The following is a 25,878-nucleotide window of genomic DNA, read 5'->3' on the forward strand; positions in this document are numbered from 1 at the left end:
AAAATGCAGGTAGAAGTTGGGATATAATGAACATGCTTTCTCCCTACTTAAATAATGAGTTTGTGAGTTTGTAAAGACTATTGCTTAAGCAATTAAATTATAAAAAATACTTGCAAACAACATATTCTCTTTGCAAAATTTAGTTGTTGCAACCATTTACGACTTCAATGGTATCTTTCGTCTCCCAAAACATTGACAGCGATCTGCTAGATATAAATGTTTCTTTTGTTTACATATAGAATTTTCCCTTCTTTTCTTATAATCCTTCATTTAAATCTTTACAAATTTGGTTTTTGTGTGTGTATATTCAATTAGTATTTTCGAAATGTGTCTCGAGAGTCGAGAGTCGCCCAGACATGCACATTTTCGGATTGAGATCCACATCAGAGTACAGCGAGGGTCCAATCTGAATAATCTCGGGATTATTTTCATGTGTTCGCATGTTAATCAGTTAATATATTTAGCTTAAAGAAAGGTTTTTTTTTTTTTTCAAAAAGAAATATCTTCTGCATGAGAGAGAACAAACAAGAAACGCATTGGTTTGTACAGACCCTGAAATGAAATATCAACGAGAAGTCTGCCAAACAACTTTATAAATATTGTAGAAGATGAGGCCCAAAAGAGTATTATGTGAAACTCGAGATGCAATGGCGCTTGAGAAGGCTAACATTTGTCGTGAAATATTGGGTACATGTATATATATATATATATATATATATTCAAGAATGATTTACAAACAAGTAAAGAGGCATTGAAGAATCATTTACAAACTAGTTTAGTTGAAAGGTATAAACAGCCATTATTATATAGTAATGAAATATCTGTGGTAAAGCTTTTAAAAAACAAACAACTTTCAACATTATATATGCATGTTCACTCCATTTACATATAAAAGAGGATAGTTGATTTGGTTTCCATAAAAGAGAGCCTAAAATCAAACAGCAGTATGAGAAATTAAAAACTTATCATGCAGGCAATGCAAAGCTCTCTTGTGTCCAGTGTGGAGGATCCATCACTGCACATGCATCTGATTTCTCAAAATCAGCAACCTAGCAACCGAAAAAGAAAAAGAAAAAAGAAAAAAGTGCATTAGAACACGATCTGTATTCTTCAATTACAAATTCTATGGAGATTTTAGTCCCTTCAAGCCAAAGATATGCCCTGTGGATCAATGCAAAGACTAGTTTTTAAAATTGGCTTGATATAGGCTCTGATGTTTGCATGTAATCAGTTCAACCCATTCAGGCAATTTGAACTCGGGTTAAACCGATCACAACATTCTGAATAATAGTGGCTATATTGCATCAATTGAAAGACTACTGGTTTTTACCGATCCACGAGGCATAATCAGGAGGATTTGAAGGACTTAATCTACACACACATATATCAAGCATATAATCAAAAAGGATTATTTGAGAGAATGATTTCAACCTTTTGACTGCAGCTTGGACAATAGTGATATTTATGCCAAAGGCAGTCCATTGAAGGGCAGAGAAAACAGACTCCAAGCATAAATGGCATCATGCAGCCAACAACAGCTGCTAGGCTTGGTTTTGATCTGGATTGCACAAGAAAACAAATAATATTAAAGATGGAGAAAACGAGAGGTGCACTGTGCACCGAGAAAAAAAAATTTTCAGAATGTTGCAGCAGATACTCAGCAACCAAATTTGTGTGATTTAATTAACTGGTGGAGAAACAGAACTTACCCTTTTATGATTATAATAAAAAGATTGCATAAGAATTAGAAACAGTAACAAGTTCTCAAAAAACCAACTTACCATGCTAGGTCAGAATAATGAAATTATCATAATGATGGGCCAACCACAGAATTCTGTAAATATTGAAATATAAACCAAAATAACTAAATTGAGATCTCTTTGTGAGCGAAGTGAGCATTGTGAACATCATTGGCCACTTAAATCAGTTTTGCTGCCTCAGTCTTGAACCATATGAATCTTGCCCAAAAATAAACATGACAAAAAGAAGAAAGAAACGTAAATCGAGCTTAACTGCAACAAGTCTTATGACAAGCCCCAAATCACAAGCTCCCCACTACTATTCCCACCAGGCATAATAGCTTTCCACCAATGTAGGGCATTACTCAACTTTTCTTCATTTTCTATATCATAAACAGTTCAATATGACGATACAATGTAGCTGGAAGAAACAGAAGGAAAAATTGCAAATTTGAGAATCCACAGAGATGAGACCTGTTTAAGCCGAGATTCACAAAACAGATGGCAGAAGCATTAAATTTCTTAAAATTTATTGCGGCCAGCATCAACTCAAACAAGAGTTCAAATCATATCCTACAACTAAATTTTAGTCATAGTGATGTCTTAAAAGCCATGTAAAATGGGAAAAATTCCACCTTATTTCTAACAGCATTCAAAGTGATTTCATTTTTCGTTCTTAATTGGAAAAAATCAGGATTCTACAATTTAGTTTCAGTATTACTCTTCTTGAAAATAGAACAATTTTATTTCCTTGATAATTGCTGAATATAGGATCAATTTAAAACATGCCATAAGGTCACAAACCTAAGAAGTTGAAGGCTGTGAAGTTAAAAGTTAAAGTCATTTCAATGGGTACAATGTGAAGATAATAATGAAAGACCAGAGGTGGGGGGTGGTGGGGGAAGAACTCTGAGTTGACTCAATGGCAGTCGATGGTTCTATCACAAAGAAATTGCAATCCATCCTGACTAAATCATAAGCCTCACAAACTTTTAAGTCAAGTAAATAATCAGATTCCAAAGCAAAAATGACCACTACTAAGCCAAGCACGGTGGTACTCTAGATGTACAATTGAGACTTCGTGCCAACAGCATGTCCCAGAATGCTTTTTATTTGTAGAATGTAGACAATAAAATTTTTAAAAATTTTAAGATGATTATTTCCTATTAAAATCATGTGCTGTTGACTTTTTGAGTTTGATCTCTGTTTTGATGCTAACAAAACACTAGTTTTTTATGTGTGTATTTAGCATGTGAACAGGTTTATAATTCAGATCACACATACGAGAAAAGGGAAGATGGAAACCAGGACGAAACTTAAAGCGATACAGTCTGGCGTATTCCATGGAAGACAGAAGAGCAAAGAAAAATGAAGACATTTGATTATTTCATTTGTAATTGCTTTTTTAGTTTTGGTCTATAATAATGCATTTCATGCATAATGTGATTGAAAACTTAGGATGACCATAGACCGACAGTACGGAATCAAACAAAGACCATAGAAAAACCTTAGGGGATCAAATCTTTAATCAAAAACCCTTTTCATAAAAGTTAAAATCATATAAGGTTTTTGAAATTATCTTGAAAAATGGGGGTAAAATTCATTCTTGCAAAGGCCTTGGTCGACTGGCCTTCTCAAGCTTTAATTGCTTCAGTCACCGACCATTCCTCGAGGGCAATACTGTATTTTTATTCAAGCTTGGCCGACCGACCATTTTTATAACCGATAAGCCCAGCCGATTGACCCTTCATATTTGGCTTATTTTAAAGTGCCTCGGCCGGCCGACCGACCCTTTAGAGCTTTTATATACTCAGCCGACCGGCCTTGCCCTTTTGGCTAGATTCACATGCCTCAGCCGATCGGCCTTTTAGTTCAAAATAAGCCACAGCCGACCAGTCACCAAGACCGGCAAACCGGCCTTAAGCCTCGGCCAACCGAACTCACGAAGCCCTGGAGAATAGCCCGAGGTCAGCCGATCGGCGATGCCCACGGTCGACCAAACCTCTCGGGTTGGTCCAATTTTCAACGCTAAAACAGGCTTAATTTTTTATTAAACATTTTTGATAATCCCCAACGTGTCCCAAACGGTCATATTTCTCTCAGACTCTATAAATATCCCTTCATAACCTAATTTTCAAATTAATGCTCATATTGAAAACTCTCCCAAAACATTTTTGTATTTTATACTCCCTTACACTTCTCACTTCATAAATACTTTTGAGAGAGCATTCATTTTTCTTTCATCTCTTTCATTTGTAAATTGATTGCACTTGAAGGTTATTGAAAGGAGCATATATTTTGGGCATTCACTCTATCATTTTAAGGCACTTACTCTCACTTAAGCTTTTATTTTTAAAAATCATTTTGAGAGTAAGCTTAAAGTTTCTCCCAGCTATTTCCTTGATAAATATTTGTTTTGGGAGAACTTGTTTTATTGCTTGTTAATCTTTGCACATCTATTGCAAGATTCAAAAGTTCACTTGGTCTTCATTGCAAAAATCTATTTGAGCTAAAAACCCTAGCTTCCCTTAAACTTTATTTTTAAATATCACTATTTGGGAAAATTTCTTAAAGATTTAAGATCTTTGAAGTATTCATTGCATACTCCATTTTATATCAAAGATCATATACTTTTCTTTGGGCAAAAATTATTTGAAAACAAAATCCTAGGTCCTCCTGCACCTTTCATTGAAAAATATTTTGGAGAAATATTTATTAGGGTTAAATCTTTGAATGCTTATTATATATATCATTTTCAAAGATTGCAGAATTATTTTGAGAAAAACACACATACTCACTTGAGCTTAAATTCATATGTTGTGTGAGTGCATTCTAGAGCTTCAAATTGTACATCTTTGCTTATTTTAGAAGCAATTTATTTGTACAAAAATATTATTTGTTGTATTCGAGGCGTAGTCTGAAGAGGGAGACTTGCCCTATGAAGAGTCTTAGTTTGGCTCAAACCCGGTTAGGTGAGCTAGGATTTGCACCATCCTGTAAAGTGTGCACAGTTTGACTCAGCTTGGTAATTGAGTTGAGGTGTCTCCGTCTCGTAAGGAGAATTGGTTGTAACTCAGCCCTATAATTGAGCTGGGGAGTCTTCGCCCCGTAAGGAGAGTGTAAGTGGCATCGCTCCGCCCAGTTAAAGTGAGCACTTAGTGAATCCTTGAACTGCTGGCTCAAGGCGGGAACGTAGGCAGGATTGGCCAAATCTCGATAAAAAATTGTGTCGGCTCTTTAGTTTTCGCACTTTAAATTTCTGCACATGTATGTTTAATTACTTATTATCTTGATCGTTTTATATACATGCTTTAAATATCAACGAAATTGGTATCTTCTTAGAAAGACCCTAGGTTGTGTAATACCGATTGTGATTTGAACCTAACCTAGGAAGAAATTTTTAAATACCCAATTCACCCCCCTCTTGGGAATACACCATTCCTACCATGTGCATCTTTCTTTAATGTATTTTTAGCTTGCTTAGAGTTTGATGCATTATGCAAGCAAGATGAAGTGTTTTTTCAAAAAAAAATTTATTTCCATTTTCTTTATTTCAGTTAATTAATTACATAATAATCTTAAGATTTTGGATATATTCTTAATATTCTAGGATAGTACTATTTAAGAAACTCAGTATTTTAGTTTATTTCTTAAAATAGTTACCTCTTCCAAGCATTATAAGCCTATAAAAGGCCCCTATGTATTTTTTATCCATTATCTTTGTGTTTACGGATTTACATCCACATTAAATGCACCGATAATAGCCATAGTTCTCATAAAAAATTTTGTTCATATATGCCACGCCATGTCTATGCCAAAGCAAGGCCATGGAATACTCAATTTAAATACTGAAACAAAAAACAGAGAGTGCCCCACATTCAAGGTTAAGCAAAATATTTTTCATTTTAATGCAAAGAAATAAAAAAAACAGAAAAAGAAAGCAACATAAAATTGAAATTGTTGCTTTGGCATCTGAAAGACACGCCCAAGATTCAAAACTTTCATCCCAATTCCCAAGGCAACAAGTTCTTTTGGTGAATAAAGTTGGGATATTCTAGTTCAAAGAGAAGCTCCAAAACTCATATTGTATTGCAACTATTCTTGCGTAGCATGAGAACAAACATATACCGTCAAGGACAAGAAGTTAATGTCTCCAAGAGAGATGGTCCATGGCAAAAATCTCTTACCACTCACCTATTGCTTTCGTCATAAATTTTGGTTTAGGTGACAAAGTTGAAATGTTAGGCCTGGGATAACTAACTTATGGAAGGGAACTAACTTCAGATAAAACATCCCAAAGAACCAAAAACATTATTCTAACCAGCTCTACCCATCCACTGCCAACACTGCTGCCACCATCGCTATCGTCCCTCTCACCAAAAAACTGCAGTTGTACATATAACTGCCGTTACAGTCCATCCTTAAGTTGATTCTACACATGCCAAACAAGCAAATGTTATGTTTCCATCCTTCCCAAACTATCCCTTGACTACTTTCGTCCATTTTATATGGAACTTTCTCTTCCAACAACTAAAAGTTTTCAACGGTCTAAATTTGCACCATTCTCAGTCTATGAGAGTATTCCTTTGCTCAAGGCTGTCACTTGTCTGACTTGACATTCAGAATGTTGATTTTTGGGGGGGGCTGCGGCATCAAATTGAAGCCTGTGAATGTGTGCTTCTACAAACCAACAGATGTATGTGTACTTGTGTAATGCAACACAAAATACATGTAACCTTTTGACCTACATGTGTAATTTGGGATTCAAGTCACAGGTTGAGTTAATTTTGGTAGTCTGTGCTATGATAAAGAAAATAGTTTTTTAAAAAAATCAAGTCAACAATAAATAACAACAAATTGTTGCATAAATAAGTCAAATGAGATTTTTTTTGACATCACAAATATGCCGCAAAGGCGCAAAGCCAACATTGAGGATTGAAGTTCCTCTAATGCTATTCTACCACTACAATCACCCTGACATAGAACATTAGGGGGTATACAGGGGAGAGAGAGAGAGAGAGAAGAGAAGAGAATAGAAGCGAAGGGAAGAAGAAGAAGAAGGAAGAATAAGAAGGTGGAGAAGGCTATACCCAGAGAGAGAGAGAGAGAAGGAAAACACAATTTCTGAATTCAAATTGATAACTGTCAAATCATCTTATAAAACACAAAGAATTGGCACATCCAACACTAAATTACAAAATAACCCACAAGGTTCTTGATAAAATTTAAACTACTGATTGTTTATACAAGAAGAAGCACTAATAAGATCTTATCACCACACCAATTTTCAAATAAAAGAAAAAAAAAATAATATTAAGATAAAGAAGCAATTAAGAGGTGCAGAGGAGTAGATGTCCTCCCAAAGAATTGAAAATCAGAAAACAGAGTTTTTTTTTTGGGAAAGTGGGCCCGGGGGGGAGGGGGGACGCTCTCTGATCTTGTTGCACATCAAACAGCTTATTCTTGATATTTGTGCTTTGTGCAAACAAAATCAAAATCTTCTGCGTGGCCTCGTTGCTTCAGGATAAGGGAACTATTCAGCAATCCTAAGAAAAGTTAGGTAAGTCGAGCTAGAGATATGTTTCTTTTGAACCCTTATGGTTTCCAACACACGAAATGCAGGATCATCTGGAGTTGTGCTTTGTTCAGCAATGTTCAAAGATGAATTTCTTACTTCTAATCTGTTATGAATATTTTTTTTATGAGTTTTAGTTCTTCTTCCTCCTACTTAACTATGATTTTGGGCATTTGGAAGGGGGGGGGGGGGTAACCGAGCTATATGCTCTAAACATATAGTCGCAGGCACATGCAATGCACGTGCTCCGCAGGTTTTGAGTGATAATTGTTTATTATCTATAAATATAATAAAATAAAATAAATTAATAAATAATATTTCAAAAATAAATAAATAAATAAATAAATAAATTTATATATCAATATATGAAATTAATAGAGAACTATTAAATATTAATTTAAAAAAAAAAAACTATTTACAGTAGTTATGGATAGTTATATGATATCTTTGGAATATCTGTGTGTAATTATAAAAATATTTTTAGAATATTTAGGGGTAGTTATAGTGGCATTTTGAAAATTTTAAAAACAAAACCAAGAAAGGGAGAATCCCCTTCCAATAGTAGAATTATATTGCTGAAAATATGTAATGGGATACTAAGGTGTTTTTAAATCTAGAAGAGAACAGTGTTCATGAAATAGATTAATAATTATTTAAACTAGAATTATAATGTAGTAATTCTCTACTTTAACTCATAAAAAATATGCTATGTAAAAAACATGTAAAAATATTGAATTAAACTTTTTGAATCATTAGATTTAACGATCTGGAACAAAAGAGTATCACATTTTGAAACTTTGTAGAAGTACCAATTCATCATCTACTAAGGTGTTAGCGGTTTTGGGTGACAATGGGTTGGGTGTGTTGAGTTGCAGTGAAGATCGGCAGCCACCAACCCCAGCCGCTTATGCTGAATTGTTGAGTTGTAGTAAAGATCGGCAGCCACCAACCCCAGTTGCTTATGCTGAATTGTTGATTTCCAGTGGAGACCGGCAGCCGCCTTCACCAACCCAGTCCACCTTTGTTGAAATTAAGCCAACTACTCTTGAATTACACCCTCCATCCATGACTATATATAGGAGATGTGTGTGTGTAATCTATGCGAGGAACAGAGTGAAATTGTGTTGAAGGTGCGAGAGAAAGGTGTGTGTGAGAGAGAGAGTTGAGTTGAGCGGTGCCTCCTCCTCTTTGTAATTTTTTCTCCTAATTTTTAGTGAGATTGGTGTGTTCCGTGGACGTAGGTCAAATTGGACCGAACCACGTTAAATCTAGTGTTCCATTTTTTGTTTGTCTATGTTTTACTTGTGTGTGATTGTTGTTTCTAAATTCCCAACAATTGGTATCAAAGCTAGATCAAAGCAAAATCGCCATATCGAATCCTCGCCAGATTGTTGAAATTGTTCAGATGTCTACTAAAACTTTCACCTGCAGACATGTTCATGGTAAATAACCTTTTCATTAAGTGTACCTTATTGGCAGTTGATGGCTGCTTGTACATGTTGGAAAGCGCATTCATAAGAAACTTGGTGATTGTCATGTGCTTGATATTGAAGGCAACAGACTTTGCCAACGTCATCCTGATAGCTCCAAGAGTTTTTCGATCAAGCAACTCCCACTTGCCCTCCTTCATGGATTCTGTCTTTCCCATCAATGGTAAGTGTAACTCCTTACCAAACAAGTAGTCCTCAATCTGCATCTTCCAGAAACTGAAATTGGTGCCGTCAAACATCTCGATCTTTGAGCTCTTTTCGTTCGACATCTTGATTTGCCTATCTAGAGTTGGAATCAGCTCAAACGGACAGCATAGTTGGATCCGGAACGACTGAAAACCTTAGAAATTGTTCAAGTTGTTCGAAAAATGAACATGAAATGGCTTCGAAAACCTGGTCAAACTCTATTAAACTTAATGGAATATTCTCCTCCTTAACGAAATATGCCTGACGCCGTTACTGACGTCGTTTGCTGACGTGGCAATGTGAGGCCCACCTGCTGACGTGGCAAATGTGGGTGCCGATGTTGACGTGGCACCTGGTATGGTAGTGGGTCTCGGCTACTGACGTAGCAGCTGACAGCGTTGACGTGGCGCGTGAGGTGGCCAAATGACTGGGCTGCTAACAGGGTGCTGACGTGGCGCTACTGTGGTGCTGACACAGGCATTGATGTCACGCTGACGTCAGCTCTTTTTCAACCTTCAACTCTTGCCGTGAGCTCGCCGGTGCGTGAGGTCACATGCCAACTACTGGGACAAGCATGAAGGTGCGTGACAACGACGGCGGACTACTGGAGGCGCTTGTAGGGGTGTACACAGTTCGGTTCGGTTCGGTTTTGGCCAAAACTGAAAACTAAACCGAAATTTTCGGTTTTGGGATTTCCGAACCGAAACCGAAACCGAACCGAAAATATGCTTTAATTGAAAACCAAAAATTTGGCGGTTCGGTTGCGGTTTTTTGGTTTTAAACAGATTTTTTTTTACAAAAAAAAAAAAAAACCTTTATTTTTTATAAAGTTGTTAAAAATTTATTGAGCATTTTAATTTTTTATAGGGACTCATAATTTTAACAAAATAAAATATGTGGGACACTTTTAACAAAAATAACCTTTATTTTTCATAAAATTCTTAAAAATTTATTGAGGATTTTTTTTTTTTCTATCGTGGCTATATGGCTATATTGCATGCTATATTTTTACTAGCCATATTATATATATCGTATATAAATCAGTTTTTCGGTTTTTTTCGGTTCGGTTTCAACATAAAACCAAAACCGAAACCAAACCTTTTTATTTTTGAAAACCGAAACCAAAATCGAAAACCGAAAAACCGAACCGTTTATGGTTTCGGTTCGGTTTCGGTCCGGTTTTCGGTAATTTTTGTACACCCCTAGGCGCTTGTGTGCGCGTGCAGCGTCGTGGGACCTCCGTTCGAGCTCTGATTTGCACCATTGGTTTCGTCTCGTTGAGAGGAACACGTTGATGGGCTCAAAACTCAGTTTTGAGTTACTGAGTAGAGGCTCCGATCTAGCCATTTTGCTCTAACCTAACTCTAATACAAATTATTGGGGATCTAGGAACAACAATCCCACACAAGCAAAATATAAACAAGCAAAAAATGGAGCACCAGATTTAACATGGTTCGGTCCAATTTGACCTACGTCCACAGAGCACACCAATCCCAAAAAAAATTGGAAGAAAAAATTACGAGGAGGCGGCATTGCTCAACTCGTGGTGGAGGACTTCATGTCCTCGTCAATCTATTCTTAAATTGTCATAAACCATCTTACCACTTATATATAGAGGTTAAACAAATTTGGCGTCACAAAGCTAGCTTGAACTCAAAAGAACAATCCAAGCCTCTAGTATTGTAAAGGACTTCAGTATCCAGGCAAGACTACTGCCAATATATTTGCTTTCAAACAGGAATAAAATGATAAGGAAACAGTTGCCATAACCCATAAATAGTATTTTAGGTATTATGAATTGTGAGCCTCTGAATTATACGTAATGTCAAAATCAATAATAAATGAATCAAGATTTCTCTATAAATATTTACAGAAACAAAGCATCAATCTTCATCGGCTCATGGAAGAAAATTAAAAACAAAAGAAATAATAAACCAAGCATTGGTGTTTAATATTTAGTACCTCACAGTTGTGACTCCGGAATTACCACAGTACAAACAATTAAAAGGAGCGGGGGTATCTCTGTAGATCGTCTGCTGTAGGGGAATCCCCTTTGGATCGCCGACGACGGCATTTGGGGGTACGGCTCCGACTTGGTAGGGGTTCTCTCCGACGTAGTACTGAGCGGGCGGCGGAGGAACCTGGTAGGCCGCGGCGTAGGGAATCCCCACCGCTGGTTCCTGATCAGTCTTCGACATCTCACGGGCGCTAAAAACGATCGGCTATTGACCGGCACAAAAAAAAAAAAAAGGGTCTCCTGCAATTTCAATGGCCGATTATCGGAAACGATCACGAGCAGATTGAGAAGGGCAGGGGATCAAGAAGAATTATTGATGAAAAAATATAAAGACCTGGAAGCCGGCAGGAAGTAGGAACACGATCTGACCAAGACGCAGCGGTCGCCTATGGTAATGCTGGCATTGGTAGGTACGGTCCATGATGTACAAATAGTAAAACTCTTTTCTTTTCTTTTTTTAAATTAGTAAATTAAATTTTTTTCCCAAACGACTTCTATCATAATTATCCTAAAAATTTATCCAAATTTTAATATAATTTTATGCTATATTTTTTTTTCTAAACTTAATACAAGTTTAAGAAGGTAATTTGGTTAATTACAACTACTAAACCTTCCTTATTTTCAAAAGTGAATTAAATCATAATTTTATTAATTTTATTATTGATAAAACACCCGTGCAAAAATTAATCAAATTAGGCTAATAATTAATTTAATTAATATTCATAAAAAGTGAAAGATTTAATTCTTTTTTACCAACAATCGTATCAATGTTCATATCCAACCTACAAGCTCTCTCTCTTTTTTTTAATGACCCGACAACTCTAGCTGTTATTGTGACACATTGGACACCTTGGTACGGCACCAAATCCGAAGATATTTAGCAAACCCCACCACACCAACATCCTGTTAATATCTTAAGTATGATCTCAGGGGCAGTGGGCTCGAACCCTCGACCATGTGGTAGATAAGACCCTCAAATCCTACGCACTCATGTTATGATTAAATAAAAATGCATATGATAAAGAAGGTTGAGTAGAGATAAGGGAAATTAATTTATAAAAAATAGTAATCCTTGCCCTCATTCCATCTCAAAATTTCTCTAAGTTTTACTTTTGGGTGGAATTTAGGATGCATTTGCTATTATTTGTGAAAATTATTTATGAAAATTATATGCAAACTAAAAAAAATAAAATTAACAAACCATTTTGTTACTCAAAATTAACCTATTTTACTAAATTATTATATTTTAAAGATCATGTGATAATTTTGTGTAGGTTGAAATATAGTGAAAGTTATTTTTAAAAAAAATTAAAATAAAATTTATCAATATTTTATTTACATTTTTAGTTTACAAAAATAATATCCACAATGATTGTCTTCCCCAAAAAAAATAAAATAAAATATTGTGGCTTGCTTGCTAGCATGAAAAGTAAAATTGAAATAATATTTCAGAAACTAAAAATCAATAATGTTGACAAATATGTTGTTTCAACTTCTTTATCATGATGAATATGACCTCCAACAATTATCTTTTTTAAAAGTAAAATTTGAATATAACATATTTAAAAAAACAAATTTTTTAACTAAAAAAAAAGGTTAATTTTTAACTTTTTTTTTTTTAAGTTAATAAATTATGACTTTGAAACTTTTAAAAACTAAAAAGCTCAATTTTTTATTCTTTCAATCTAATTTATTCATGGTGGTCAACATACTCCACCATCTAGAAGATGACTATTCTAGGCTTGTATTTCAAGCCCACTTTTTCATGTTTTTGACCTCTCTCTCTCTCTCACACACACACACACACACACACACACACATTTTAAAAAATATATCTTTTAAAGTCAAAAAATAATTTATAGTACATATACAAACGCCTCATTTGAAAGCAAAATTTTGAGCCTTAAATTAAAATTTAAATAAATTTTAATATGACTTTTGTTAAAATTTATTAACTAACACATACCTCTTCTAAACTTTTTTAAAAAACTATATAAAATTTCCTCCAATATTTATCTTTTGAAACACTTTTAACTCTTAACCAAATATGAAGGGAGTTTTACGTCTTCCTAAAAAATTTCAAAGGAAGTATATATAACTTCTTAAACTTCATGGCAGGGTTTTAAAATTTTTAAAATTTTAGAAGAAATGCTTATCTTTAATTTTTACCATAACAAAAGAAAGACCAATATCTTCTATTCTAAAATTAAATTTTTATTAATGTAAAATAATTAAATTAGGAAGTGGCAATATTATAAATTTTGAGAAAGCTTCTATCAAAAATAAAAACACCAATAAAAATAAACTCGTATATATATACAAACACACACATTGTAGTGATTCGAAAATTATAATAATGAAAGAAATTAAAAAAGAGATTTTTGGCTAAGGCATCAGAAAATCGACGACAGTTTTATGAAGGAATCAAAAAACCAACGACGGTTTTGAGTTTTTACCGCGGTCGGGTGAAGGTAAAATGGTAAATTCTAAAGCCGGTTAATAGAAAATCAGCGATGATTTTTTGAGAAGCACAGAAAATCGTCAACGATTTTCTGGCCAGTGCTAAAAATTATAAAGAATCGAGAGCTTCATTTTGTTTAACCCAAATAAAATTACTCTCTTTCTCTCTCTCTCCAGAAACCCATTATGACGACCTGCTTAATTTCCCCATATATTTTTTTTTCAAAATATAATAAAATCAATATCACAAATCTCGACAGATCATAATCCACCTGGACCCGTGAATACCAGGGATACATCAGAACACATAACGAAAGCCTAAACAGTAAGAAACATACAATCACAATATTATAAAGACAAAAACATCCATCACATTACCATAAATACCAAAGTCACTATATTCACTGTATTTCAGTATACACATCCCAAAAATAAGATCTAGGGACACTTCCCAAAAAATCCAACTGTTCCTACTAAAACTTACCCTTCAAATAGGGTAGACAAACAACACTAGATCAGCGGGGCTTTCCCGCTCTCCTATCTAGGGCTCCTGAAAAATTTATAAAATTTTGGGGTAAGATACCTTTCAGTAAGGGAAATAAACTAATACTAATGTGTGGCAACATGAGTATTCCATGTTATATATATACCATACAAAACATATTCAGTAAATTATTATGTCAAATATGGGAAAACATATATATCATCAAAACATGGTAGAACATACTGTATTTTCATAAACATATACCATCTCATATAATAATAATACAAAAACGTTCTTGGTAGGTTAGTTGACTATTGTCATGTATTACCCCTATATAATTGGGTTGTGTGGCCCGAAAACGAGACCTGACAATGGTTAGCCGACCACTGTCAAGTCAAGTCAAAAGTACAGCCTGTAAGTCTGATGGGTCTGCCAGACCTGGTCTGTACACTAGAGGCGCTCACACCTTCTTAAAAACCACATTGACCATCCAATCTCACACCACTCCGTACAGCGGCGTTAACACAGATATCATGATCATGAAGACCATAGACACATAGCAACGGTACCGTGCAAGTGCTAGTTTAGACCAAGCCAACCAGGTTCTGATATCATATAACATATACTGAAACTGTGATACATGGATATTTTATATCATTAATTATCAAATCAATCATATCATTTTGCATATACGTATATCATGAAAATCATTGGCCCGTACGCCGACAAATCATATACATAACTTAGTCCGTACGCTGGCAAATCACATTCATAGCATGGACCGTACGTCGACAAAATTTATCCATAATTCAGCTCGTACGCTGTCAAATGATACACATAGCACGACCCATACGCCGGCAAAACATATAAAAATCTCGGTCTGTATGCCGATTTTTCATTATAAAAATCCGTATCATTAATACATTCCCAGAAAACAGTATTTCATAACAATTTCTACTCATGCCACACTAATAGGTTTTCCATATATTTAACATACCATCATTTTTAACAGTATTTTTTCAAATATAAATTATATATATATATATATATTTATTTTCCTGAAATCAAATGCTATAACAATATACATATTTTTCATAAAATACTAGTTTAGTTTATCCCCTTACCTGATTCTTGAAAAACCCTTAAGAAAATCTGTCCCACACTCATACGGTTCCCAACTCAACACCCTGGAAATAGCATTCCCCATAACTAAAGTTTAGTATTTTTACGCGTATAACAATTCCTACAACTGTTAAACAACCAAATACTGAGTAGAAGGTCTTACCCTGGAGTTGGGATGGTTTCCAACTCAGTCCCACCGATGATCCGTTCTGATAGACTTGCAGAGAACTTTCCCAGGAGCGTTGTGGTGGCTTCAGATCGTCAAACCAGCGAAAATCTGGCCCAAAATCTTAGTGAGAAAGAGGAGAAACCGTGTAAGGAGAGAGAGAGAGAGAGAGAGAGAGAGAGAGAGAGAGAGAGAGAGAGAGAAAGAGAGATTCGGCGCAAGAAAATGACTGAAAATTCTCATTTAACTCTATTTATATTGTGGGATTCGTCGACGAGCCACGTCACCTCGTTGACGAGTCTTATAGAAAGTTCGTCGACGAATTTCAACTCTCGTCGACGAATTTCAGGTTTCCATAAATTCTCTCTCGGAATCTTCTTGTCGACGAGCTTCTCCTATACCCTCGTCGATGAGTCCCCTATGTTCGTCGATAAGGAGCTGAAAAATTCCTTGGGATTATCCTTTCCAAAATGCAACGTCGTCGACTGCCTCCTTCTGTTTCCGGTTTCCATTTCTCTTTCTTTTTATTATTTAAATACCATTATTCTTCGGGTCGTTACACCCACGACCCCTCTCCATTCTCTTTACAATTTCTGCTCTATTAAGTCCCATTTTAACGATTAGGAACCACCACGGGGTTCCTAGGAAGATTCTCTACAGCATAGACGAAACAGAATTTCAATTTGGAGTTTTGGGGTACCATCCAAAAACTAAGGTAAGGATATTATTTGAGTGTTTTAGGTTGATTATTAATTTATTTAACGTATAAGCTTAGATGTGAATATATTCCTAAGGTTAAATTGAGAGATTGAGATTTTGTATAATTCAGGGTTGGTATATACACGATAGACAGACTAGGTTTTCAGTGGGTGTTTTTCCTCAGGGACTCAGGTAAATGATAAGTAGTTTATGATTTAGGAAATGTGAGTATGAAACTATTCTAGGAAATTCAGTTGATTGACAGGGATATATATATATACATCTGTGTGTGTGTGTGTATAATTTCAAGATTATGGAATTATGGACGCCATGGGCGTAAGTTAGCAAGTTAGCAGACAAGCTTAGCTTGCTAGGTAAGGAAAATATGCTACGCTAGGAATTTTAAAAATTTATCAGTAAATTATAGTATTTGTTTATTAAGATACAGGGTATCAATTATACAGTTTTACAGATTTCATAACATGAGTTTTATTAATTGTGTCGACACCCCAATTTTAACCAGGCTACCCCGAGAGGACACGACACAAAAAGTTAACTTCATACCCCGAAAATTGAAGGACCCTTCTGAGAGACCTAATCGAGTCCTGATTTGTTTTCAATGAGCCTCGTTGTGTTCGTCGAATCCAGATTTTCATCTTCAATGAGTCTCGTCGTTTTTGTAGAATCCCGGTTTGGTTTCGTTGAGTCCCGGTGTGTCTACTAAGTCCCATTTTGTCTTCCATGAACCTCGGAGTTTCAATTGAGTCACGGTGCGTCTACCGAGTCCTGATTTGTCCTTTGCGAGTCTCGGAGTTTCAATCGAGTCCTGATTTGTCCTTTGTGAGTCTCAGAGTTTTAGTTGAATCCCAGTTTGTCTACCGGTTTCCGGTTTGTTTACTGAGTCCCGATTTGTCTTCATCAAGTCCTATTTTGTCTTCAATGAGTCCCGATTTGTTTTTGCCGAGTCTTGGTGCCTCTATCGAGTTCCAATTCGTTTCCAGTGAATCCGTTTGTTTTTACCGAGTTTCAGTTCATTTTCAGTAAGTCCGCTCATTTGTACCGAGTCCCGACGCGTCTTAACCGAATTCCGAGCATTTTAGGAAAAATTGAGTCCGGGTCCTTCGATTTTCAAGAAGTCAAGTTTCAATGTTCGGTTGAGTCTCTCTTTTCGGAGGATAGGGTTGATAAAAAATAAAAAAATTAAAAAACAATCAAAATACAAAAATTCTAAATAGTAGTATATTATTATTATTACTATTAGTATATTATTACTATTACTATAACTATTATCATTTTTGGTAAAATTATTATTATTATTATTATTATTATTATTTTCAAAAACAAAACAAAACAAAAAAACAAAAAACAAAAAGGCACTCTTCATCTCCCAGCTCTCTCTTCGGGCTCCCCATTTGATACCTCTCTCTCTCGCCTCTGATTTTCTCTCTCGCCGAGCCCCAGCAACACCAGAAGCTACCCATCTCCTCTCTCGGGTCCCTTTTGCAAGCACCAGACCACATCTCCATAACCACCTGCCGCCACCACAGCTCCACCTGAGAGCCCCAACACCAGAACGCCCGAGCCTCTCGCCCAGATCCGGACTGAGCACCTGCAACCAGGACCACCCTCTTCCTCCATCGCAACCCAGTAGCTCCCACCACCTGTCACCTCTCAAACTCCCGAGCACCACCCACCATCACCACGTACCTGCAACACCAACTCCGACAACACCCTATCAGCAGCCAAACCTCAATCGCCCTGTCTCTCTCACTCTCTCATCTCTCGGATTCTGTCACAACAGCCACCACACGGCCCACACCAGCCCTCCATTTCTCTCCATCTCTCTCTCAGCCTCTCCTTCACCATCTCCTTTTCTTCCTCTAAACTCCTTCGCAAGCCCCAACCACCATCCTCAACACCATCACCTGCCATACCTCCCTGTAGATCTAGCCACCAACCTCCCTCTTCTCACCACCTCTCGGTTCCAGTCCCCGAACACCAATCTCCAGCCGAAGCTGCATCCTCATCCAAGCGCCACTGAACCAGCAGCACCTGCAGACACACCCGAGCTCTACTCTCCCCGGCCACACCTCTCGGGTCTCCTCTGGCACCACCGAAGCCACCATTGCCAGTCACCCTTCGCAGATCCCACTCTCTTGGTGTGCTCTCCATCTTCCCCTCTTACATTTCGTTTTTTTTTTTCAATGGGACTCTTGTTAATGTTGGGTTGTGTTTGCAGGGTCGTAAGGTGCTTGTGAGAATGTCTGAATGAAAACACAGCTTGCGCACACCATCACACACACACACATTGTTCACACACCACACACACTGTGGCACCCACTACTACGCACACACTCACCTCACTGCATGCTACACACACCCTCACCCATGCTTGCTCACTCACACTCACACAAGCACACACTACAACACACTAATACCCCTCTCTCTACACAACACACACTACCAACCCATTAACCCACATACACTGTTTGCACATGTCCACTCATACTCCACACATTGTTTGAACACAGCACCACAGACACTATTAACAATGCACACCAAGTGTTTGACATAAGTCCCTTGTGGCTTTTCGCAACTCACTAACACAATACTCACTCACCATGACACACACTGCTCATTCACCATTACACACTGCTTACCCACTTTTTCACACACCTTCACATGCTAACATTTTGTTTCTTTATTTGCATTCATACTAACCTTAACTCATGCATTTATTAACTCATGCTAACATTTAATTTCTTGCTCTCTAACTTTTAAATTCCTGCACTCTAACATTTAAATTTCTATATACTAACTTTTAAATTCCTGTATACTAACATTTAAATTCCGATATACTAACTTTTAAATTCCTGTATACTAACATTTAATTTTCTGTATACTAACATTTAATTTCTTGTATACTAACCCTTAATTTCTTGTATACTAACATTTAATTTCTTGCATTCCAATTTGCACACTAACACTTGTATTTTATTTCATTTACTCACTTTGCATATGTCCTTTACACTCCTTTATGCACACACCTTTTTGCATATGTTATTTGCATACATTCATACACTTTCACATACCCACATGCATATGTACATGCGTTCATGCATGCACGCATGCATTGCGTCATCACCCACGACTTCATTCATACACATGCATACGCATGCCCATTTATGCCATGCATGCATTCCCATCCTCACACATACACATGCATTCATATACACTCACTTGCACATGCGTACACATGCATGTATGCATTCACATACACCCACGTCCAAATGCACGCATACACACGCATGTCATTTCACATGCATTCATATACCCATGCATGCAGTCGCACATTCACACACCTTCACATTCATGCACATGCGTGCATGCCCTCATATACACACACACACACGTGTAGGCACGCGTCCATATATACTCATGCACATGCATACACATGCATGCATGCATTCACGTGCACATGCACTCGCCCACACATGTATACACGCATGCACACATACATACATGCATACATATGCATGCCCATTCACATACCATGAACATGTGTGCCCATTTATGCCTTACATGCATACAGACATTTATGTGTCAGTGTCGTTGTTTGCATGCCGACATGTGCGTATTCATTCACACATCGTGCATACCTGCTCATTTCCATCCATGCACACGTACACTTAGGCATTCCGACACCACCTATGACATCGTCATTTGGGTTATTGTCTATCCATGCGGGCACGCGTATTCATACATGTGCACATCCATGCCCGCACACTCATTCATACGCGTGCTCATTCATGCATGCACGCACATTCATACGCGTGCTCATTTATGCGTACACGCACATACATTCATGCACTTAATCATTCACACATGTGCACATTCTTGCATGTACTCATTCACACACGCACACGCTTATTCATGCATGTACTTATTCACACATGTGCACTTCATTCATGCATGCACGCACATTTATGCATGTACTCATTCACACACGTGCACATTCATGCACGTACAGATTCATACACGTGCACATCCATACACGTACGCATCCATACACATGCATGTCATGCATGCACACATTCATGCACGCACATTCGTGTACATGCTCATTCATGCATGCACGTGCGTTCACACGCGCTTATCCATGCATACACACGGTCATGCATTCGTGATCACACATGTATTATGCGTCATTCATGCACGCTAGCATACACCTAAAAACACATAGCCCACACGTCAGGCAACTCGTATTGATTCATGGTCTCGACCAAGACCTTAAACTGGTTTCTCCCGTACCGATCAACGTTTGACTGGTCCACAATTCCCGGAACCGGTTCACGTCAATTTTCTCCATGCTATTTGTATACTATTATTATATCCAAAAAATTCACAAAAATCACAAAATTCTCAAAAATTTCAAAAATATTTTCATACTTTGATTTCCATTGATTTTATTTGTGTTATTTTTGAAGTTCGGGAAAAATTACTAAAAAATCACAAAAATATTTTCCATCCCAAACAAACTTCAAAAACCCCTCGGAATACTATTTTCCTACTTAGAAAAACCTACAAATTTCAAAACCCCCGAGAGCGTATTTTGTATCCTATTTTTGATTTTCTATTTCGATGATTGCAACCAAGGGCATAGACTCTTTGGAGTATTGATTTGCCCCAGTTATGAGAGAATAACTATAGTATTTTCATTCTTTGGTTTTTGGAAGGGAGTAATCTTTAAAGACTTATTACATTTATTTCGGAATAATTTTTTATTAATCTAGTACAGTTTGTAAGAACGGATGTGTAGGGGGTGCTAATACCTTCCCCTCGCGTAACCGAACTCCCGACCCCGAATATGGTTGCGCAGACCAATTCTACTGCTCCCTAATATTCTGGGTAAAGGTGACTGGTTTGACGAGGTAGATGTCAGTACCGAGCCTTTGGAGAGATTGCAGTAAGGTCGGACTGAGGATTGGTAGAGTATCAATTGACTTACCCTAGTGAACCAACCAGAGTTAAGTCCTGCCTATGAGCCACATAACCCTATCATGAGGGGTTAAATCATGATATACAAATTTTCAGAGTAGTTTTCACGATTATTTATATATATATATATATATATATATATATATATATATATAGATTTACAGGATGACAATAAATATATTATAATACTAGCAGTATGATTAAATAGAAAACTTAGATATTACAGATGTATTTTAATCCACATAGGTGTGACTTACACAATATTATATTTTATATGATATTTCAGTTCAGTTATTTATCAGTAAATTATTTATGTAAACTCAGTTGTCACACACTAGTAATAGCATATTTCTTCTTATTGAGAGTTGTCTCATCCTAATAACTTAACATTTTTCAAGTGATTCAATTAGATGAGCAGATCAGGCTCGCAGGTAGAAAGGACGTCTACACTACCCTGTCTATAGAGTAAATGTTATCAAGGGATTGTCTTTTGAGTAGCATTCAAGAGTTTTTGGGTAAATGATGCTGGGATTATGTAATCATGTATGTATGTTTTGTGAGAATACTGGATTCTGGTATTATAAATATGGATGTATGACTTTATGTTTTCCATTGCATAGATATATTATTCTGTGAACAGAAATTTCCTCAATACCCACCTGGGGCCTGAGATGTTATAGCACATATTATAGGGGAATCAGAGTATATTATTTTGCAATATATTTAAAGAAAAAAAATGGTATGAAATTTCAAGTCGTTACACACATGACACAAATTCAATATGCAAATTAAAAATAATTAAAATATATTTTAGCCACATTTCCTTATTTTAAAATTTAATCACATCCAAAAATATTGTAAAATTTCTAAAATTGCGTCATCAATTAAATCTAAAATTGTAAAGTCAAGTACTGCCTATTAATAATAAAATTAAATCTGTAAAAGGCCACATTATATACAAATTCTTGAATGTGAAAATTAAAAAGAAAAAGAAAAACATAGATGTATATATGTTTTTCTTTTCTTGTTAACATGCGCGCGCGCACAACACTCTCAAAAATCAAGATTGCATTTAGAAAAAGATTTTGCTTGGCAAAAGAATGGCAACATCGAAAGATATCCATTATATTTTGTAGGTAAAGATGTGTAATGATAGTGTGATGTATAATTGATGAATTATAGACAGGAAAATTGACTGAATGGAATGAATGAATGGAGATTTACTGACTACAATTCAAAGAAAAAATGGAAGTAGTGAAGCTACAGGTTGGCTGGTTTGAGAGAGCCACTCTCCAAAGACAACAAACAAATTCCCAATTTTCTCTCCCTCCCCTCATTCCCGCTGGCCACTATATACCCTTAAATACTTCTAACAACCTGCTTCTAGAATACCCATATAGGCTTTTTTAAGCACAACAAATAATATCCCTAATGGACTTCTACTTGGGCCACCAGTCGGTCCACTTCCACACACCCTAATAGCAAAAGATAAAATTGGTAATAAAAGATAAAATGGGCTTCAACCCACAGCAATACCCTCCCCTTTGGAGCACCTTGCCCACAAGGTGAGGAAACTTCTTCTTCAACGTATGATACCACTACCACGTTGCATCTTCCTTATCCTGCCCCTCCCACCGAACCAGTACCTTCGTTGCCGAAATGTTCCCCTTTTTCTTCATGCATCTCTCTAAAGTCTAAGTAGTCGTACCAATAATCTAAAAGAATGTACTGTGAATGGAAGAATCACAGAGAAAAATGTCTCAAATAACCATGCCCAGTTTCTATGAGTATGGAATTGACAAAATGCATTTTTTTCATGGCTTCAAGCACCTTCAACGTCACTTTCCAACGAACATCTGTTGCTTTGTATTTCCAGTACTCGTGATTAACTAAAGCATAATGAAGAGAGAATATGACAAGATCAATGACGAAATCATTTTCAACACCTGTCTCCACAAGCTACATGGTGGACTCTAGCATTGAAGTAGTTAATGGGCAATAGTTGTCATTCTGCTCGCGGTCTATTAAGAGAAATTTTGCAAGTCTTCCAAAAAGATACCATGAGGCACTTCTTGAAGCATTATAGCCAACATCAAAGGTATTCGTTGCTAAATTCACCTCAAATATATTTGTCTTCAAAGCCACTGCAGTCACATGAGATGGTGAACATTTCAACATCTTTGCCAAAATGCTAACACTTACGGACATTATAGCACTACCATGCAAATTAGGTGATAACTTTCTGATTAATGTGCCTACAATCCCTACGACATCAACCCACAATTTTGTTTCCATTTGGCCATCTGTATGAGTTGCCGAAACAAGCAATGGGTTGCCAACATTTATCAAATTAACACGTACAGCAGTGTTGAAGGACACCAGTCCACAAAGCAGATCAAGAGTAACAAGGACTTCCTCATTGCTATCAATATAAAGCTCCTGAGCCAGGTGAAGTAGTAGTACAAACACCCCAGATTGAGCATACTCCCACCATACAAGAGCAACATTTTGGTCAATTACTTTCAAAACATGACCACATGTTTCACTAGGAATAATCAAACCTTCAACTCCAGGAATGTGCAAAGGCAAATGCATTTCGACAATCTGAGAAATATTATCCACCAAAGTAATGCTGCTAATCTCAAACAAAGATGATATACCAACATATTTATCTAGAAAATTATACACACATTCTGCAGGCCAAGCTCCTTCAAAGAGGGCAGATTAAAAGCGAATAAATTCAACAATCTTGAATGGGAGTTCACCCTCCAAGTTGCAAAGAAGACAACAAATAGGACCATTAATGAAACTGTCCTTGTCCCAAAACTGCACACAAAGTGATGCAAAGGGTGTCCAAAATCAACTTGAGGGTATTATCTTCTACCTGAAGATTGATCTCATAAGACGATATGAATGCAAAAACAAATGTTCTAATAACTCTTCTGTAACTAGCAACAGATACATCAAAATCCTTCAATACATCACTTTGAAGGATCTCAAGAAAATTGTTCAATGATGCTGCCCCAAAAGCTTGATAAACATAACATATATGGTCAATCTCCATTAGCAGATTAGTTTCCTGTTTTCCTGGAAATGATGAAATTAAACAAAGAAACACAACCCAAGTAAGAATCAAAGGCCCAACTTCTTTTGTTTGAAACACATCAAAACTAGAAATTATAGCATCCAGCTCTTGCACATCAGTCGCAAAAAACACAAAGGAACCATGCTTGAACGGTGTTTCATCATGAATCATTTGAAGAAAATTGTCGAAGTCCAAGGTTTCTATAAAGATAAGTAAAAGTCGAACTTTGGCATGATAAATTGACTGTATTGCTTTAGTGGATACTTTAGTGGATACTGTCAGCTTTCCAAAGTTAAATGACCAAACATGATTCCCTTATAAATTGAGCACAATTTTTTCCATTGCTCACTGTTGCAACCGCAAAATGACTCATAATAAGCAAGGAAAAGGATGTCTAATACCAAATTTTCTTCCATCAATCTTTCCTCAGCCCACAAAGTGAACAAATCAACATCTATATGCTCAGGATGGCTAGAAGATAAAAGGTTCTGGAGAACAAATAACAAGTTGCCTTCCAATCCATCAGAAACCAGACTCAGTACCTCCTCTTTAATGGCACTGTTTTCTTTGGAGCAAATTCCATGATAGAGAGCATGCATAAGAATCTGCTTGGTGCATTTCACCGCTAAAAAAGAACGAAACAATACACTCACGGTCAAGGCAGTAAAAATAGCCTGCGCGTCCTCCAAACAAAAATTCAGTAATCGCACAAGCCAATTGCTCCTCTCCAGCCCCTTTCAATCAAACTACTCAAAAATCTCAGCAAACTATTTAGAAATCTCCACATATTTCTTATCATCTTCATCCTCATAACACATTGTTCCCCCTTTATCCACTTCCTCAACTACCAAAACCTCAGTAGCAAGAAGTGGCTTCGACCCTTGCAAAAACTCCATTATAGGGGAATCCTTAAACAAATAAATTCCAAAAGCCCCCATAGAAATCGCTCCCGAAACACCCACATGCAAAAGCTTGAGTAAGAGTTCTTCGTTGTTGCTACCCTCTCTAGTCCTAGCAGCAACTTCAACATAAACTCTCTTCAAAACTTCCCCTACTCCAACCTCTTCGAGCCGGAGCTTAGATAACAGCAAAGCCACCTTCTCTTCTTCATCCCCAGCCCATGGAACAACTTCTAAGTACTGTTAGGGATCTAGGAACAATAATCACACATAGAGCAAAATAATCACACAAAATAAGAACACCAAATTTACGTGGTTCGGTCTAATCTGACCTACGTCCACAAAGCATACTTAATATACTATAATCTGGGAGAAAAATAAGAGGAGGAGAACACACTCAACTCAACTCTTCTCACATTTTTCTCTCTCTCACCTTCAACACTCTCACACTCCTCGCTCACTCACTTCACTTGCACACTTTACACAATACAAATGTTCTTATTTATAGATACATAGGATAAATATAGAAGGAAAGAAGTTATTGCATTCTAATAGATAATAAGCACATGATTTCTAATGGATTATTTGAGCACGTGATAATTGTGTTTTTTTTTATGGAATGAATTTGGCACGCTCATTCTCCTCCGCTGCAGCTCATCCTCTTCAAGGCATTTCCATTTTCTTTGTTTCTATATTTTCTTCATTTCCATTTCAGCTTAACAATCTCCCACTTAGAGACGGAGATCCTATCTCAACCAGTATATAGATAATAATGTGCTCAAATCTGTCTTCAAGTATGAAGATCAACTGAAGTTGAGCACAACTTCAACTTCTCTGTAGTCACCACCTTTGTCAACATACCTGTTGGATTCCTACTACCTTAGATTTTTTTTAGTGTCAACACTCCATCCTCTAATAAAGATCTGACGAAATGATAACGTAATCCAATGTGTTTGGT

The 25,878-nt window shown here is 36.6% G+C and overlaps 2 protein-coding genes across 3 annotated transcripts; one reads left to right on the forward strand and one right to left on the reverse strand.

The window, feature by feature from the left end:
- Positions 1-774: 774 nt before the first annotated feature.
- Positions 775-11,445, reverse strand: LOC131144826 (GSH-induced LITAF domain protein). 2 transcript variants are annotated; one of them, XM_058093712.1, is made up of 4 exons: positions 11,342-11,445; positions 10,953-11,247; positions 1,432-1,558; positions 775-1,049 (listed from the first exon to the last, which is right to left on the reverse strand). In XM_058093712.1, the coding sequence occupies exons 2-4, from the start codon at positions 11,186-11,188 to the stop codon at positions 966-968; spliced, it is 447 nt and encodes a 148-aa protein (XP_057949695.1). In that variant the 5' UTR covers positions 11,189-11,247; positions 11,342-11,445; the 3' UTR covers positions 775-965. The 2 variants fall into 2 exon arrangements, with proteins under 2 accessions (XP_057949695.1, XP_057949694.1); XM_058093711.1 differs by having other exon boundaries at positions 10,953-11,438.
- Positions 11,446-16,679: 5,234 nt separating this feature from the next.
- LOC131144054 (uncharacterized) lies at positions 16,680-18,349 on the forward strand. The gene is made up of 3 exons (XM_058092400.1): positions 16,680-16,826; positions 17,330-18,097; positions 18,178-18,349. Exons 1-3 carry the CDS (start codon positions 16,680-16,682, stop codon positions 18,208-18,210), a joined length of 948 nt encoding a protein of 315 aa, XP_057948383.1. The 3' UTR covers positions 18,211-18,349.
- Positions 18,350-25,878: the final 7,529 nt, after the last annotated feature.

The sequence above is a fragment of the Malania oleifera genome, chromosome 12 (assembly GCF_029873635.1).
Source record: "Malania oleifera isolate guangnan ecotype guangnan chromosome 12, ASM2987363v1, whole genome shotgun sequence".
In the NCBI taxonomy this organism is placed as follows: domain Eukaryota; kingdom Viridiplantae; phylum Streptophyta; class Magnoliopsida; order Santalales; family Ximeniaceae; genus Malania; species Malania oleifera.

What these genes read in the sequence shown, in the direction of transcription:
- LOC131144826 (XM_058093712.1), bottom strand. Translation starts at nt 11,188, where the DNA reads ATGTCGAAGACTGATCAGGAACCAGCGGTGGGGATTCCCTACGCCGCG. An exon ending in TCCGGAGTCACAACTGTGAG is followed by an intron (nt 1,559 to 10,952) that starts GTACTAAATATT and finishes TGTGCAATCCAG; the next exon opens with ATCAAAACCAAGCCTAGCAG. An exon ending in GTCCAAGCTGCAGTCAAAAG is followed by an intron (nt 1,050 to 1,431) that starts GTTGAAATCATT and finishes TTCGGTTGCTAG; the next exon opens with GTTGCTGATTTTGAGAAATC.
- LOC131144054 (XM_058092400.1), top strand. Translation starts at nt 16,680, where the DNA reads ATGAACCTCGGAGTTTCAATTGAGTCACGGTGCGTCTACCGAGTCCTG. An exon ending in AGTTTGTCTACCGGTTTCCG is followed by an intron (nt 16,827 to 17,329) that starts GTTTGTTTACTG and finishes TTCATCTCCCAG; the next exon opens with CTCTCTCTTCGGGCTCCCCA. An exon ending in TCGCAGATCCCACTCTCTTG is followed by an intron (nt 18,098 to 18,177) that starts GTGTGCTCTCCA and finishes TTGTGTTTGCAG; the next exon opens with GGTCGTAAGGTGCTTGTGAG.